Source organism: Chanodichthys erythropterus, chromosome 2 (assembly GCF_024489055.1).
Source record: "Chanodichthys erythropterus isolate Z2021 chromosome 2, ASM2448905v1, whole genome shotgun sequence".
NCBI lineage: Eukaryota > Metazoa > Chordata > Actinopteri > Cypriniformes > Xenocyprididae > Chanodichthys > Chanodichthys erythropterus.
In genome coordinates this window covers 5,447,281-5,465,026 of record NC_090222.1, presented here as the reverse complement: position 1 = coordinate 5,465,026, position 17,746 = coordinate 5,447,281, and the positions used below count along the sequence as shown (strand labels likewise).

The 17,746-nt window shown below is 47.4% G+C and overlaps 1 protein-coding gene across 1 annotated transcript in view; it reads left to right on the top strand.

Annotated features, from left to right (window-relative positions):
* The window catches only part of LOC137027903 (adhesion G protein-coupled receptor E3-like), a 36,214-nt gene extending 19,008 nt beyond the window's left edge, over window positions 1-17,206 (top strand). Inside the window, exons 6-14 of the mRNA XM_067396521.1 lie at window positions 8,822-8,935; window positions 9,098-9,279; window positions 9,388-9,549; window positions 9,632-9,838; window positions 9,916-10,148; window positions 16,110-16,176; window positions 16,272-16,363; window positions 16,444-16,606; window positions 17,147-17,206. Of these exons, the coding sequence (XP_067252622.1) occupies window positions 8,822-8,935; window positions 9,098-9,279; window positions 9,388-9,549; window positions 9,632-9,838; window positions 9,916-10,148; window positions 16,110-16,176; window positions 16,272-16,363; window positions 16,444-16,606; window positions 17,147-17,206 (1,280 nt within the window). The remainder of the gene's footprint in view (window positions 1-8,821; window positions 8,936-9,097; window positions 9,280-9,387; window positions 9,550-9,631; window positions 9,839-9,915; window positions 10,149-16,109; window positions 16,177-16,271; window positions 16,364-16,443; window positions 16,607-17,146) is intronic.
* Window positions 17,207-17,746: the final 540 nt, after the last annotated feature.

Below are 17,746 nucleotides of genomic sequence, written 5' to 3'. Positions count from 1 at the left end.
CAATTGGGTGAAGAATGTCAGGGCTCAGCAAGTGACATCTTCGGAGTCGTCCACCCACTCTGATCAGCTGGGTTTCAGAATCAAATTCGGGAGATAAAGTCTTTAGACGACTGTTTGAGGAGATAGGTTTCCCTGCTTGAAGCTGAGCATATTCGTCAGGAAAACTATCCATCTGAGACTGTTGAATAATTCTGAGCTCGGCTTTCTTATATGTATCAGCAGTGACAGTGTCTGTGGGACTGGCCGCCCCGTGAAGGGTTCTGGCTGTTGCATCTACAAGCTCTTGAAAGTTGTCATATTGAGAAGCACTGTCTGAATGCTGGTCAGCCTCAGTTATTAGAAGATGGAAAGATACTGGTTTACGCAGTTCTTTTGAAGTGTCAGCTGGCACTAGATTGGGCAGTTTGGGCCAAGATGATGGAGGTTTCTGCAGAAATTCTGGGCCATTCTTCCAGCGGGTAGGTTTGGCTAGCTGAGCCAGTGACATGCCGCGAGTAATATCGTCGGCAGGGTTGTCTTGTGAGTGCACGTATACCCATGATTTTGAATCAGTTAGCTCTTGAATCTCCGCAACTCTAGTTCCTACAAACACTTTAAAGTGACATGAGTCTGATTGAAGCCAGTTGAGAACGGTTGTAGAATCAGTCCAGTATCTGAAACTGCTGATGTCTAGTGAGAGCTCTGTTTTCAGAACTGCTGCCAATTGTGCTCCAGTTAGAGCAGCACATAGCTCAAGTCGGGGAATTGTCTGCTGCTTCTTTGGAGCTACTCGTGATCTAGCTGCCAAGAATGACACCTCTACTTGTCCTTTGCTATCTTCAGTGCGGAGATAGGCTACAGCACCGTATGCTCGCTCTGAGGCATCACAGAATGTGTGCACACTTCTTGAGCTGATCAAGGGATCTACCTTTGTAGTGTAGCATCTGGGCAGTGTGACACAGGAAAGTTGTGGAAGCTCATCTTCCCATGTGAGCCATGCATTCCTGAGATCTGTGGGCAATTCAGGGTCATCCCATTCCCTTTTTTTGTCCCAGAGCCTCTGGACTATGATCTTAGCTCTAGTGGTAAATGGGGTGATGAATCCCAATGGATCGTACTGACTGGAAAGGATGCTATATATGTGTCGCATAGTGGGCTGAGATTTTACGACATGACCATGTTTATAACCAAGGGTGTCGGATCTACACTGCCACCTAAGTCCTAATGTACGCTCCTGGGGGTCGGCCCTGTCGGAACTAAACCAAAGCTCATGGTTCTCTGACCTGATTTGCTGCGGTAGGTGTTGTAGCAGTTGGGGTGTGTTAGTAGCCCATTGGCGCAGTTCAAATCCACCCTCGGCCAGCAGATGTCGCATATCATCTACTAATTGTCTGGCAGTCTCAAGAGAGGGAATACTTTGCAACCAGTTGTCCACATAGAAACAACGATCTACTGATGCTCGTACCTCACTGTCTGGTTGGCTGTGATCAGCAACATGTTTCCGAAGAGCAAAGGTTGCACAGCACGGACTGCACGTGGTGCCAAATGGTAAAACTGACCACTGGTAGACATCAGGGGCGTTGGTTGGTTTCAGATCTCGCCACAGGAATCGTAAGAATGCTTTATCTTCTGGCAGGAGACGCACCTGATGAAACATCCCCTTTATGTCGCTGCTAATGGCTACTGCATACTCACGGAAACGGAGTAGTACTCCCAGCAAGGTCGCACCCAGAGTTGGCCCAGGAAGAAGATATTCATTTAAGCTCAGCCCTTGGAAGTTGAAAGAACAATTGAATACAATCCTGTGCTTTCCGTTGTGATGGACCATGTGGTGTGGAATGTACCACCCTGGAGTCTGTACAGCTGTGGATTGGGGAATTTTCTTCACATAGCCTGCTTCTAGCAGCTTGTTCATCTCAGACTTGTACACTTGAGATTTCTCAGAGCTCTGTGCCAGTTGATTTTCAGTCCTTCGCAAATGAGGCAGTACTGCTTCCTTTGGAGCGGCTAGAGGTGGAGGACTGATTTTCCACAGGAGGGGGGTAGCATATCTTTGCACACCTTCAACATCAACCCTCATTGTTTTCTCCTCCAGCAAGCGAATAGCTTCAGCATCTTGCTTTGACCTTGTCACAAGCCGTTCATTTTGGTAGGGCAAGATGTCCATCTGCCACAACCGCTCAACTTGACTGAACAGATCATTGGGCGCAAGGCTTACAGCTGTGAACAAGCACTGTTGTATGTGTGGGATGTGCTCGAGGAACTTTGATGGACCTTGGAGTGTCCATCCCAGACGAGTTTTCACAGCTGCTGGACCTCCAGGGGGTCCCAACCGAACTGGCTCAACGGGGGTGATCAGTTGTGGGTAATCTGACCCAATGAGTAATAATGGCCGTGCATGGTCAATTGACTGAAGAGGTAGGCCTCTGAGATGGCGATATCTCTTTTGGAGTGTTTCAATTGGGTAGGAATGAGGTGCTAATCCAAGCTCCTCAGCTGTAAAGGCTCTCTTGATTGCAAAGTTGCGATCTGGTTGTGTCGCAGGACTCACTGAGAATGATACTGTGGAGCCATGAATAATGCGGACGTCTTGGCGCACTGTGCGAAGAGACAGGTCTTCAGGCTTACCGTGGAGGTTGAGTTGCTGAGCTGCCTCATGGAGAAGTATGGTGCGCTCTGAACCATCATCTAGCAGTGCATATGTATCAAGTGAAAAGTCTCCATTGCGTATGATGACTCTGCACAATTTCAGTAACACTCTACTGCTTCCAGTTGGTCGATTGACGTATAGAGTTTCTATTGTGGTGCTGGTGGACTGGGTGATCTCTCCTCTTTCTTTGATATCAGTAGTACTTGTTTCATTGTTGGCCTCATGCAGAATTTCTAAATGTCTCCTTTGACACTTCTTGCATTTTGCCTTTAGAGTACATTGACCTGCTTGATGATCACGCCCACATTTCCAGCATCTCTGATTGGATCTGATCCAAGTCACAATCTGCTCTTTGGTCAGTAGCTTGAAGTTTGAACACTGATTTAGATAGTGTTGAGTTGTATTACAAAAGGGGCAGTATTTCTTTGGTTTCTCTAGTGTTCTCACCTCAGACACTGTTTTCTGGCGAACCGATTCGGTCTTGGAAACTGGACTTTGCTCGCTTCCATGGAAGATGGCAGTAGATTTGTGTGATAATTTTGGCACTCTTTGCTGGTCTTTGCGGAAACTCTGTCTCTCTCTACTGGAGTCAATACTGAACTGAGTACCGTCTTCCTGCACCCTCACCTCATACTCCAGCCATTCTGCAAATTCAGTCAAGGTAGGAATAGGTGTCTTGAGTGGATTGACATACCTCTTAAAGTTTGCTCGGAGGTCGTGAGGTAGTTTAGCAAGGAGGCGGGAGACATGAGACCCACAAGTCAGTTCTGTATGTCCAGGACTTCCTAGTTGATCCAGCATTCCAACCAGGGCCCGTACCTTCAGTGCAAAAAGCCTGAATGCTCTGGTGTCACCACTTCTTATGCTGGGTCCATCCATCAGAACAGCAATGCGTTTAAGTGCAAGTTGATGGGGTTGCCCATAGAGTTCTGTTAGAGCCTGCATAGTATGACTGTAAGGATACCGGCTGTTACTGTAGGAGTCAGCAATGCTTCAAGTGATCCATCAATATTTGGAATTTAAAGCGCTCTGTTGCATCAGCAGGCGGGAGATTGTCAAGAGCTACTTTTAACCTGGTGAACTCCCGTGGATCCTCTTTGGTAAAGTTAGGAATGGTTGGGGTTGGACCACGATAAGTGTTCTCTTGACTGGGTGGCGATGACGAACGATGTGGCATGAATGGTCTCTGTCGCCTGGAGCTAGGGCTGTAATAGTGTGTGGATAGCTGCCTTGGCTGGTGGTAGCATTCATCAGCACGCTCGGCCCTCTGGGGTGCATGCTCTGGTGATGGCGAAGTTGATCTGAATTGCTTGGAACTCACTTTCATCCTCTGAAGCTCAAGAATGATCTCATCAATTCTGTCACGTTGACGTTCTGCATGCAAATTATCCTCACTGTGTTTCACTGACCTTTCTCTTTCATAACGTGGATCTCTTTGATCTCTTGTTGACGTTACTTTGTGATGTGGCGGTGAAGTTCGATCCTCCATATTGCGTGTCAAGTGTCTAGGTGAACAAAATAGTTGAGATGGAGACAATGACCTTGGAGTGTGAGGTGCAGACTGTTCACTGAGGTTGCGTCTGAGCTGACGGTTCTCCTCCTCCAGATCCTTCAAGCGCATCTGCAGTGCTTCAGGAGAGAAGTGTGGATTCCCTTCATAGGCAGGAAAGTGATCAATGCCAGCAACCAGGGTGTTGTGAGGTGGTAATGGACCTCCTGTAGCCCCTATTAGCTGTTCTCCTACGTTGGAGTGGTTTGAGGGTGTGTGTGCTGATCGCTGCTCTGGTACATAATCCACCTCATAATCTTCAAGATACCTTGGCATCTGCGTTCGGCGACGTGAGCGAACTGTAACTTCGCTATTCTCCTCACTATGTACGGACATTATATTAATTCAGAAGTTGCCCAATCCGGCTCGAAGGACCATGTAAAGAATTGTTCGGCTCTTAGGTGCCAATTAATACCCGGTGGCAACCACCAAATTGTGTCCGATCAGAACAATTAAGTGTTGTCCGTTTAGAAGGAGCTAGATGCACACACCACTCATAGACCACCCATTGCAAACTTGAACAGTCTTTAATAAAGTGTGGTTCTAGAAAGAGAAACAACAATAAAGTATAAATATACACACTGATAAAACATCAATATGCAAATGAATAATATTCACATTTGTTATGACATTAACACTGAAAATACGTCTGTACAGCGATCGTGTAATAAGATTAGCTTACAGACACATGTGCTTGGCAGACGCGATAAGCACGTCTTTAAGGACAAATTCGCGATCAAATGTAAACAGTATAAAGAACAAACTTACTCTTTGATGCACGCACACATGCGATTACTCAGTATCGCGGCAGAACGGCATTATCATCACTGTTAGTATCGTCTCGCGGCAGCAATAATAAAGACGATAATAAATGAATTCTAAACTGCGTCAGCATACGGGTCCTTTCCACCTTCTGGGTCCTAACTATAGGCGAGTGACTGATGCCTGACTAAATAACACGAGCAAATTAACCATTACACGTACAAAGAATGAATGAACATATTAATCACTGGCCCTCAGTTTAGTACAATACCCTTTAGCTGCCCTGCCATCGAGGGAGGTGAAGGCGGAGGAAGCACCAGAACGGTTTTGGGCAGTTAAAGGTGCCTTCCATGAACTGATAACCTCCTCATGCACTTCTGGGAAGAATGGAACCGGTGGGGGGCCCTGGCGTTCACCAGAGCGTGCAGCCCCCAGGAACCAATCATCCAGCCTCGAGCGTTCAGGACGGGGTGGAGGACCCCGAATGAGATGCTGGGTCCTCCAGAGGCGGAGGCAGCAGGCCCATCCGGGAGCTCCACCGGCTGAGATGCTTGGGAGGGGGGTGCGGCCCGAGGAGGCTAACTCATCGGGTTGTTCCACACCGTAACCCTCAGATCACCCTGGCCACCAACCGACATAGCCCCCTCGGTGTGGCAGAGGGGACTCGATACTGTTTGAGGCAATCGAGTCTCGATCTTAGCATCTTAATGGTCATATTCCCACAATGAGAACGTGAACCATCCACGAAAGCTGCCTCAGCGTGCTGGAAGCCCAAACACGTGAGACAGCGATCATGGCCGCCAAGAGGAGCCATATATCGTCCGCACCCAGAAACCGAGGGCAGTACGATATCTTTAAAAAGTCACGACACTTTAAATCCGTGAAGCTCTTTTAGAGGAAACACTCTTTTAGTACTGAAGCGCTCAGGTGAAACAGGCAAGGCAGGAACACTGGAATACGCTGAAAGGCACCATCACACCAGTACTGCAGACTCGTTTTTTCAGAAGCAGCCTAAAATGCTTTATAACCTGCATATATTCACCTCAAGATGGCAAGATGGTTTGATACTCTAAATGACAGTACTGTTTGTACATTGTTTGAAACAGCAAACAGCAAAGTACAGACTGATTTAGATGATCGTTTGTTCTTTTAGCTGTTGCTGGTTTGAGTCACACACACCTTAATTTAGTAAAGATCAAAATAGACTCACTTGTAAAAAGACAGAGCTTTGCATAATAAAAAATTATTCAATTTGATATTTCATATTGTTATTCAATTGTGTTCAACAATCGCTAAATTTACCATGAACACGTTGCTTGTATGATATTATTTATTTATTTACTTATTTATTATTATTTTTAAGGTTTCTTTCCCATACTTATCCAGACCTAGAAATTACTCAAATCAAATTCCATACTTACCCAAATTGCGTAGGAACATAACATACATAACAGTTTATTCATTGGTTATCGGTCTATGGTTCGTTACGTTACTTACAGATTTCTGCTCGTTCTAAATCAAATACAGATGAAGAGGAACGGTAAGATCTATTTGAATACATCAGCAAAAGATTGATTTTAAGAATTTGTGCTGCGTCTCTTGACCAATAGTGAAGCTGTGGGTTGAAGTTACAGAAATGCATACTAAAACTACGTTTCCAAGAGATTTGTTGATAAATCGTTAATAAATTCAATAAGGGAAAGAAAACAAGAAGAATTTAAACTGTGCTTCTTGTGGGGTGGAGCCAATGGGGTGGAGAGTGTGAGCTGGCTGGGAACTGGATCTGCGCTGCGGCGCGGCTCTGGCTTGCTGAAGGCCTGCTGCGGTGGCCTGGCGCTGGAAGAAGGCCCGTTCCTTCCAAGAAGAGGTGGCATTGCCCAAGACTCAAGCTTAGTGCTTGACTGCCTTGTTGTCCATTTCTCTATGAAAGTAATGATTGAATGGGCTGGAGTAGGGAAATACACAGAAGGAGATGCCGTAATGCCGTGGGATCAGAGAATAATTGTTCCTAAGGCCAGAGGATTGTGGCAAAGATTCCTCGAGGGTGAAAGATTCTTCATTGGACACAAAGAGATCAACTTCGGACATGTTGGAATCTTAGGGCGGTGCCAAATGCTGAAAACTGTCGAGGATCTTTAGGTGTGTTTGACTGTGTTTATATATAGGCCTTAGGGCTTGCATAGACTAGTCGAGTAGTCGTGAGATTGACTACTTCAACCACTAGTTGGCGCTGTCGGAAACAATCGACTACTCGAGCGTGCATTAACTATAAATTAATTGTTAAAAAGAGTGATACATCACAATATTGTAAATCTGTCGGTTTTAAACCAAAAAGCGGAGCCAATGGATATCACACAAGAAGCAACGTGCAAGCTTTGCGCAAGAGTTATCCCGGGGAAAGCTTGGTCGGTAGGCTATTCAAAGTGAAAGTAAAAAGTGACGGAGCTGCCTGACGCTGCATTAACAGACCATATTCTCTCAGAGATGAATTTCAGCATAATATGCTGATAACGTTATGTATCCATTATTTTTCTTGTGGCCTGTATATAGTGAAACAAATGAGAAAAATATTATTTTGTGTTAAACAGCTTGTATTTTTAAGTCGGTGCTTGAAGTAGCTCTTAATTTTCATTGATGACTGCAGTCAGTGTTAGGAAATATTATAGACCATTAATAATTTTAATTATAGACTATAATTTATAGTATAATAGACCTAAAAAATGTTTAAAACATTTTCAAAGATGAGCTAATATCCTAATCTTTTATTATCCTCAGTCAGTTATGTGGTGATGCGCTATTAAATTATTTCGGGGCAAATTTATTAATATTAATTTAATAATAAAACTAGCCTAATCTAATAGTAATAATAATAGACTAGAAGAATGTAACAGGCTTACATTAATAGGAAATGCCAAATCCTCTTAATATTGCCAATATTTGATGCTTTTGACAATATCTCTATCGTCTATACATGATCATCGTCTGTTGAGGCAACCTGGGTTATCGCGCGTTTATTTGCCTTTACTATGCATGAAAATGAAAATTGAAATATGTAATGTCATAATTCTAAAGTTTTGAGAGTTTACTGCATTAGGAGAGTTGAAGAGTTGTTACATTAGGCTATGAATTAATAAACATTTATAAGAACTATTTAATGTCTTTTCATTTACAGTAGCATGAACCACGAGTAGTTGAGTAACTTGAGTATTGTTTTGAAATCAGTAGTTGTGCAACCCCTAATAGGCCTGTACTCATGCTGATTGGGTAGATGTTGATTACAGATTGTTGACACCTGGTTGAGATGACGTGATAATTGGGTAGCTTATTTGACTTGTTCCTCCCAAACTACATTAATAAAACATAATTGTTGCTTTCTAAAAAAAAAAAAAAAACTCTTGTATTTCATCAAAAATATTTTAATTTGTGTTTCAAAGATAAACAAAGGTGTTTGGAATGACATGAGAGTGTGTACTTAGTGACAGAAATGTCATTTTTGGGTGAACTAACCCTTTAAGTATCTAAATAACTCTAAAACTGCTTCTGTGTTACTTTTAACACCCTGCTGTTGATTCCAATATCAACACAGAGCGGTGTTGATTTAACACAGGGAATTTACTGTGCTGTAAGATCTAATCTTTGACCTCCTGATGACCTAACAGTTAATAGTGCTTCGATTTATATTTATTATTTTTATAAAATGAAAGCAAACTGAAGGGTTCAAAATGACATTAGAGATGAAAACCCAACAATAATGAATAGTCATTTTATTTGTTTGTCTTTTGTGCAAATTGAATGATTGAATTGTGCTTTAATTTAAAAAAAAAGATAAATATTGTAAATAAATTAATATAGCACACAACTGCTTGTTTGTTTTTAATCAGAGGTTGAAGTCTTCATGGTTGGACTAAATGTCGCTTTAAATAAAATCCCTCGACTTGACACGACAAATTCTTCTGTGGACATTGATCTCATTGGGATCGCCAAGAACAATAAAGGTATGTGAAATGTCTCTGTGCAATTAAAAAAATCTTAGAAAGAAATGTCTTACCATTGTCACTAAACCACTTTTGATATTTTTTATTATTATTTTTTATTTAATTATTATTGTTGTTGTTTTAGCATGGTATTGCATGTAAACTTCTGTTTCTGTCACACAGGATCAGCTGCTGTGGCTTTCATGAGTTACAACACAATGGAGAATCTACTGAAGCCCGACTTCTTCAACACATCAAATGATACGGTTAAAACCATGATGTCCACTGTGATCTCAGCTACTCTTCCCAAAACCAACAACACTAAACTTACCAAACCAGTCAACTTCACCCTCAAACACATCAGAGTGAGAGACTGAAATGTGTTTTTGACCAACCTGAGAACTGATGAACATCTGAAAACATCTAATATTCAGGCTTGTAATATTTCTGCATGTTCTTTCTTCATCTTGCAGGAGTTCGACCCCAACGGTTCTCTGTCTTGTGTGTACTGGAATATCAGTCAGTGGATTGTAGATGGTTGTTCTGTTTTAGAGACCAACAGCAACTACACTGTGTGTTCCTGTGTTCATCTGTCGACATTCGCTCTCATCATGCAAACCAGCAGACCACCAGAGGTACGAGAACATAGTAGTTACATAGTGACCATTGAAGAGCAGCACAGATTTGGCACTCATGTACTCTGACATGTTTTCTCAGAGCGACTCACAGCTGGATCTGTTGAATTTGGTGTGTGTGATCGTGGGGCTGGTGTTCTTCAGTTTGGCCCTGTCGACCTTTGCCCTTTGTCAGTGGAGTCCTGGAGTGAATAATGTGGCTCGGATCAACATCTGCATCAGTCTTCTGCTGGCTCACCTTCTGTTCCTGCTCACACAACAGTTCCTGGACCTCATACGCAGTCAGCAGGTGAGAATGATGAAGGAGCCCTACAGCTCAACACAGCCTCACTGAGAATCATCATAACCGTCTCTCTTGGTCTCCAGGTGTTGTGTGCCATGATATCAGGTGTGCTGCACTTCCTCTTTCTCTCCGGCTTTGTGTGGATGTTCATTGAAGCTGTGCTGCTCTTCATCTGCGTGAGGAACCTATCACAGATCAGCTCCAAAAAGAGGGAGGTGCTAAGCAGTGGATTCCTGTGTGTGATTGGATATACGGTTGCTCTGGTTGTGGTGGCCGTGTCTGTCGGGCTGCTTCCTGAAGGCTACGGCAGCGAACAGTGAGTTGATGTTTGAAATAAATTTAATTAAAAGGAAATAAATCAGCTTGGGCTTTTATGACATTTCTTATATCTGATATAAGTACATTCCCATTCAGTCAGTCACGTTCGACGTTACGTCGATACTGACGTAATGGGGTCTCGCTAGGGAGCCCAATCACCTCCAAGGATACAAAACAAGCCAGTGGGAATTGGCCTGTGAGATTTACATGCCGGGCCCCTCCCCCGGCATCCGGGTATAAATAGGGCTGGCATACTCACCTTCATTCATACTTTTGCTTCGGAGCCGATCGGCTGATCATCTTTCACCTCCTTAAAAGAGTGAAATTTCAGAGAGCAAAAACAGCAATTCTAATTGCTATAAGGACACGGTCCTGCAAACAGCAATTTTAATTGCTACTTCCTGTTTTTGTTCCGGTGGCCTGCTCGAGTCTCTCCAGCTGGTGGGAAGGCACATTCAGCGGTGGGGGTGACGACGCGCTGCCCACAGGATGGTGCTACGCCCATCCCTGGGTGCTTCGGCTGGTGAGGTATACTGAAAGAGCAAGCACGGGCGATCAGCGTCTTTTTCAAGATGACTTTTCGTCCGTTTGTTTCTGGATGCGGTCATTTCCTGACCTCTTCTGACGGCCACGATCACTGCCTCACGTGTCTGGGTAGACCGCACGCTGAGTCGGCGCTCGTGGATGGTACATGCCCTCACTGCGAGGGCATGTCCATGTTGGTGTTGAGATCGCGCCTCTCCTTCTTTAACACGGAGGTGAGAGGCCCCTCTGTCACTACGTCAGCGGCTGTAGCGGCCGCTGGCCAGGCTAGTGCTCTGGGAGATCTGAGGATCACGGTGGGAGCCACTTCGTCGGGTCCGTCCCCACAAACCTCCCACTCCTCAACAACACCATGTGCCGTTCAGATGCCGCCTGCTGTCGCGGGGCCCTCTTCGGGGGTGCCCCAAGTCACTTTCGGCGCTCCGGAAGAGGATCGGATGTCGATCGCTGCATCGGGGAGTGGGTTGAACGGCTCAGAGTCCGACGATGACTCCGAGCTTCCGCCCTCGGGGGCGGTTGCTCAGTCGGAGGCGGACTCTGAGTTAACATCCATGCTTGCCCGGGCCGCCGCGGGCATCGGGCTCGAGTGGATCCCTCCACCGTGTCCCGAGCGCTCGCGGCTGGATGACTGGTTTCTGGGGTCGGGCCGTAGTGCTCAGCCGCGTCCCGCCCCAGTGCCGTTCTTCCCGGAGGTGCATGAGGAGCTCCAGAAGATCTGGTTGGCACCTCACACACCCAGACTGCGGTCTTCTGCCTCCTCCACTCTCACTACCCTCGATGGAGGAGCCGCCAAGGGCCGCTCTCGCTGCCAAGGCTTACTCCGCTTCTGGACAGGCGGCTTCTGCCCTGCACGCCATGGCTATTCTGCAGGTCCATCAGGCTAAAGCCCTGAAGGACCTGCACGAGGGTAGTGCTGAACCAGGGTTGCTTCAAGAGCTGCGCGCCGCGACCGACCTCACCCTCCAGGCGACGAAGGTCACGGCACGCGCCCTGGGTCAAATGATGTCCACCCTGGTGGTCCAGGAATGGCATCTTTGGTTGGACCTGGCTGAGATGAGGGAAGTCGACAAAGCTCGCTTTCTTGACGCCCCCATCTCCCAGGCCGGCCTCTTCGGCGACACCGTCGAGGACTTTGCCCAGCAGTTCTCGGCGGTGCAGCAACAGACGGAGGCCATCAAACACATCTTGCCCAGGCGTGATGATGCCACCAATCCGCCTCGGGCCGTGCCTCCGTCTGTTTTTTTCTGTTCCGCCGCTGGCCTTTCAATAAAAGAGCAATTTATGAAACCTCTGGGTCATATAAGAAGGTCTGCAGAAGGTCTCTCTCTCAGCCATTCCTTCCTTCGCCACGGGCAGGGTCTTGGCGCCCCGGGAACGCAATGCCTTCACACGCCACCCTGCCCACTCGGAGCCATGTGAGTGGACCCCACTCACAGCCTCGACTTCGGGACACACTGCCTCCCGAGTTGGGCCACAGTGCTCTATGCTGCCCCCCCGTGGGTACTTCTGTTGTCCGAATGGTTCCACTCGTACGGAGCTTGGGGGCGTGGCTACGCCTTCCCAACCCGTCCCGTTGGCTCATTCGGACAATCAGACTCGGCTATGCGATTCAGTTCGCCAGGCGTCCCCCCAGGTTCAGCGGCATTCTGTTCACCTCGGTGACAGGTCCCAACGCCTCTGTCCTGCGGGCGGAGATTGCGGTTCTTTTGGCGAAGGACGCAATAGAGCCTGTCCCTCCAGCCGAGATGAAGTCTGGGTTTTACAGCCCTTACTTCATAGTACCCAAGAAAGGCGGGGGGTTACGACCAATCCTGGACCTGCGTGTCTTGAATCGGGCCCTTCACAGGCTCCCGTTTAAGGTGCTCACGGTGAAACGCATTCTCACGTGCGTTCGTGCCCAGGATTGGTTTGCAGCTATCGACCTGAAGGATGCGTACTTTCATGTCTCGATCCTTCCTCGACACAGACCATTACTACGGTTTGCATTCGAGGGGCGGGCATATCAGTACAGGGTCCTACCCTTCGGGCTGTCCCTGTCTCCTCGCGTCTTTACCAAAGTCGCAGAGGGGGCCCTTACCCCGCTCAGGGAAGTGGCCGTTCGCATCCTCAACTACCTCGACGACTGGCTCATTTTGGCCCAGTCGCGAGAGCAGTTGTGCGAACACAGGGACCTGGTGCTCAGGCACCTCAGCCAGTTGGGGCTTCGGGTCAACCGGGAGAAGAGCAAGCTCTGCCCCGTGCAGAGCATCTCTTTTCTCAGTGTGGAGCTGGACTCGGTCAACATGACAGCGCGTCTCACCAACGAGCGTGCACAGTCAGTGCTGAACTGCCTGAACTCGTTCTTGCGGAAAACAGCGGTCCCACTGAAACAATTTCAGAGGCTCCTTTTCTACGGGCCGGGGTGCCCCTAGTACAAGTGTCCAGGCATGTTGTTGTTACAACAGATGCCTCCACCACCGGCTGGGGTGCCATATGCAGTGGCCAGTCGGCGTCGGGCTCCTGGACAGGACCCCATCGCCATTGGCATTTCAACTGCCTCGAGTTGCTGGCAGTACTCCTTGCGCTGCGCCGGTTTCGACCGCTGTTGCAGGGCAAGCATGTACTGGTCCGGACGGACAACACATCGACGGTAGCGTACATCAACCATTAGGGTGGTCTACGCTCCCGTCGCATGTCGCAACTCGCCCGCCATCTCCTCCTGTGGAGTCAGCGCCGACTCAGGTCCCTGCACGCCTCCTACATCCCGGGCGAGCTCAATCGTGTGGCCGACGCGCTCTCACGACAGCTCACGCTCCCGGGGGAATGGAGACTCCACCTCCAGGCGGTCCATTTGATATGGAGCCGGTTCGGGGAAGCACAGGTGGACCTGTTTGCTTCTCGGGAATCCGCCCATTGCCAGTTGTTTTATTCGCTGACCGAGGGGACCCTCGACACGGATGCACTGGCACACAGCTGGCCCCGGGGCCTACGCAAATATGCGTTTCCCCTAGTGAGCCTCCTTGCACAGACACTGTGCAAGGTCAGGGAGGACGAGGAGCAGGTCTTGCTAGTAGCGCCGTACTGGCCCAACCGGACCTGGTTCCCGGAACTCATGCTCCTCGCGACAGCCCATCCCTGGCGCATCCCCCTGAGGAAGGACCTCCTCTCTCAGGGGCAGGGCACCATATGGCACCCACGCCCCGATCTGTGGAACCTCCACGTGTGGTTCCTGGTCGGGACGCGGCAGACTTAAGTGGCCTACCGCCCGCGGTAGTCGACACCATCACTTCGGCTAGAGCCCCCTCTACGAGGCGCGCCTATGCCATGAAGTGGAATCTGTTCGTTGAGAGGTGTTCCTTCCGCCGGAAGGACTCCCGGAAATGCCCGGTCAGTGTTGTGCTTTCCTTCCTTCAAGAGGGTTTGGAACGGAGGCTGTCCCCTTCCACCCTGAAGGTCTATGTGGCCGCCATCGCAGCGCATCACGATGTGCTTGATGGCAAGTCACTAGGAAAGCATGACCTGATCATCAGGTTCCTCAGAGGCGCCAGGAGGTTAAATCCCCCTAGGCCTCGCCTCATTCCCTCCTGGGATCTCTCCATCGCCCTCTCAGGCCTTCGGAGAGCTCCCTTCGAGCCCCTCGAGTCAGCTGAGCTGAAACATCTGTCTCTTAAGACAGTGCTCCTGACCGCGCTCGCCTCCTTCAAGAGGGTTGGGGACCTGCAAGCGTTTTCGGTCAGCGATTCGTGCCTGGAATTCGGGCCGGACTACTCTCAGGTTGTCCTGAGACCCCGGTCTGGATATGTGCCCAAAGTCCCCACCACTCCCTTCAGGGACCAGGTGGTGAACCTGCAAGCACTGCCCCCGGAGGAGGCAGACCCAGCCCTTGCGTTGCTGTGTCCCGTTCGTGCCCTGCGCGTTTACGTGGACCGCACGCAGAGCTTCAGAAGCTCTGAGCAGCTCTTTGTCTGTTTTGGAGGTCAGCAGAGGGGAAAGGATGTCTCCAAACAGAGGTGGGCCCACTGGATAGTCTTGGCGTACCAGACCCAAGGCGAGCCGTGCCCCCTCGGGGTGCGAGCTCACTCCACTCGGGGTGTTGCTTCTTCCTGGGCGTTGGCGCACGGCGACTCTGTTGCAGACATCTGCAGAGCTGCGGGCTGGGCGACACCGAATACATTTGTGAGGTATTATAACCTCCGAGTGGAACCGATGTCCACCCGTGTGCTTTCTACTCGTAGATAGCCATGGGTGTTCGCTTGCTGTGCCATTTCCCTCGGGAGAGGGAATGCGAGCACTTTTTCCGCTCCTCAGTTCAGTTCCACGTAACAGCGAACCCTGTGGAGTTCCTCCTGCATCCTGCGGCGGCCAGACGTGGCGGAGGCGTCCGGCGCTAGGTCCAGTACTCGTGTGTATGCCCGGTTGGTCTGCCCTTGTACTGGGCTAGATGCCCATATGCTGTGATTCCCCTCGGGTAATCCCTCGTGTGTTTGTCCACGGTAAGGTTTCCCTGACGGTAAACCCGTGTCTTTCCCTGGGCGGCTTCGCTTTGCCTCGTCTCTGATTGCTAGTCGTTCCTCCCGGAAGGTAGGACCTACATCAGAGATCTTCCATATGCGTTACTGTTCTCTGACCAGTCCATATGTGTCTTCCACACGTTACCTCCCTTCGGGCAGGGTGTGGTCTCCGTAGCCTTCCCCTCCTCTGGGAATGCTTTCCTGGCGTTTTTGTCGTTGCTGAAAAACGAGGGATTGAGTTCCGAAGCACTCTTCCCCGTGGGGTAGGAACAGCAGCTTCGACTTCTCCACGGTAACGCCCCACCTGTATGGAAGACATTCCTGGGCTTGCTCTGGGCGCTGGAGGGTTGCGAGTATGGGCTGCATTTGCATTTGGCACTGCCTCCCTAACACTCGTAATGTGGTTTGGTTGCTATGGCGTTTTCCACGGGACCCCATTACGTCAGTATCGACGTAACGTTGAACGTGACTGACTGAATGGGAACGTCTAGGTTACTGGTGTAACCCCCGTTCCCAGAAGGAGGGAACGGAGACGTTACGTTCCCTTGCCATAGCTTTGAGCCACCGCTGAGCGGCCAGATACCTGTCTCGGCTCCTCAGCAAAAATATGAATGAAGGTGAGTATGCCAGCCCTATTTATACCCGGATGCCGGGGGAGGGGCCCGGCATGTAAATCTCACAGGCCAATTCCCATTGGCTTGTTCTGTATCCTTGGAGGTGATTGGGCTTCCTAGCGAGACCCCATTACGTCAGTATCGACGTAACGTCTCCGTTCCCTCCTTCTGGGAACGGGGGTTACACCAGTAACCTAGACGTTTTTACACACTCTGTATAGATACATACAAGATAAAAAAAAAAAAAAAAAAAAAGTCAAATAGTATTTTTGACAAACTCATCTAGTTCTCATATTGTTTTCCTCCAAACAGCTGCTGGATTAAAATGGATAAAGGTTTTATCTGGAGTTTTCTGGGTCCTGTTTGTGTCATACTAGCAGTAAGTACATCACTTATTTCTCATGATTTTAATTTATATAATTTATATAATTTATAAGTGATAAAAAGGTGATTTCTTCTTTTTCTGCTTTTCAGATAAACATGATTCTCTTTATCAACATCATTATCAAACTGAACTCAACTCTCAAAAATCTGAACGCTGAAGTTTCACAGATGAAACAAACCAAGTAACAAACATTATGATTTGATCACTCCACTGAAAAATGTATGCAGTCAATAAAGACACATTAACTCTGTTTCTCTGCAGGATTATGACATTTAAAACACTGGCTCAGTTTGTGGTTCTTGGTTGCCCCTGGATTCTGGGTTTCTTCACTAATGGCAGGAAGGAGCTGGAGATCCTCTTCCTGATCTTGAACTCCCAGCAGGGAACCTTCATCTTCCTGGTCTATTGTGTCCTCAATAATGAGGTCAGACATCACTCAATTTGCCACTATATTCAATGTCAAAATCTAAATATGAAAGACTATTACAGTTGTTTTCATGGAGTTCCTGTCATTTTGTCAATCCATGTCTTTTAGAGAGAAATGTCAGAAGCAGTTGTTTAATGTATTACTTTCCATTTCCTTCCTGTGACTGAATGTTCAAAACTATTCAAGCAGACACTGTCTGATCAGTCTGTCTAACTGCATGGCATTAATGCTTTCAAACTCCAAGCTTTTAAAAAGACTTCAAACTTTTAGGCCCGGCTTTTTTTCTATTTTGTCCTCTGTAATTAATTCAGCCATTTTATCATCCTGCTCCATAGGAAATCCGTTTCATCCATTTCAAACAGTATATTTAAGAAAAGTATCAGTTTACTTCAGAAAGTCTCTTAAAACATTTGTTTTTTTTTCTTGTGTTTTTGTTTTGTTTTGTTTTTTTACCCGTTTATTATAATTCCATTGTGGTTGATGAGTTTCAGAGGTTAAATTGATGTCACAAGCTCCTCTCGTCTCATTCTTGTCCAGGTCAGGCAGCAGTACAGGAAATGCTTTAGATGTCTTTGCTGTGGACGCAAACAACACTGAGGACGATAGCAGCATCTTCAGGAAATAAAGTACATAATATACATGTGATGTCATGATTGTCATGATTGATTTGCAGTTGATGTTGTTGTCATGTTGTCAAGGACTTTTCTGTTGAAGTTTTTCTGTTCAGTTGTTTCTGTGTTCACTTCCTGTGTTTAGTTCCTTGTTGTCCTTGTCCCTGCGTTCCATTCGGAAGGGCTCATCCCTATGCCCTAATCCCTTCAGAGGGTTTACCCTCCGGAGTGAGAGCTTCGAAGGGATGAAGGGTGTAGGGGTAAAAAAAACTGTTCTTTTGGAACTTCAGCGTCATCTTAACGAGACAATCAAGGATGATAAATTGTGCAAGCTGCGCCTTTTGTTTAACGTTATTTATTTATTTATTTATTTATTTATTTATTTATTTATTTTAGGTTTACCGCATGTAGGCTATATTGTATCTATGTATTTGAAACATTTGAATGGACTGATAAATGAGCTGTAAAGTTTTTTGTTTTTTTTTTAAGTACAATGTAATTTTGACCATAATAATGTACTAAATCT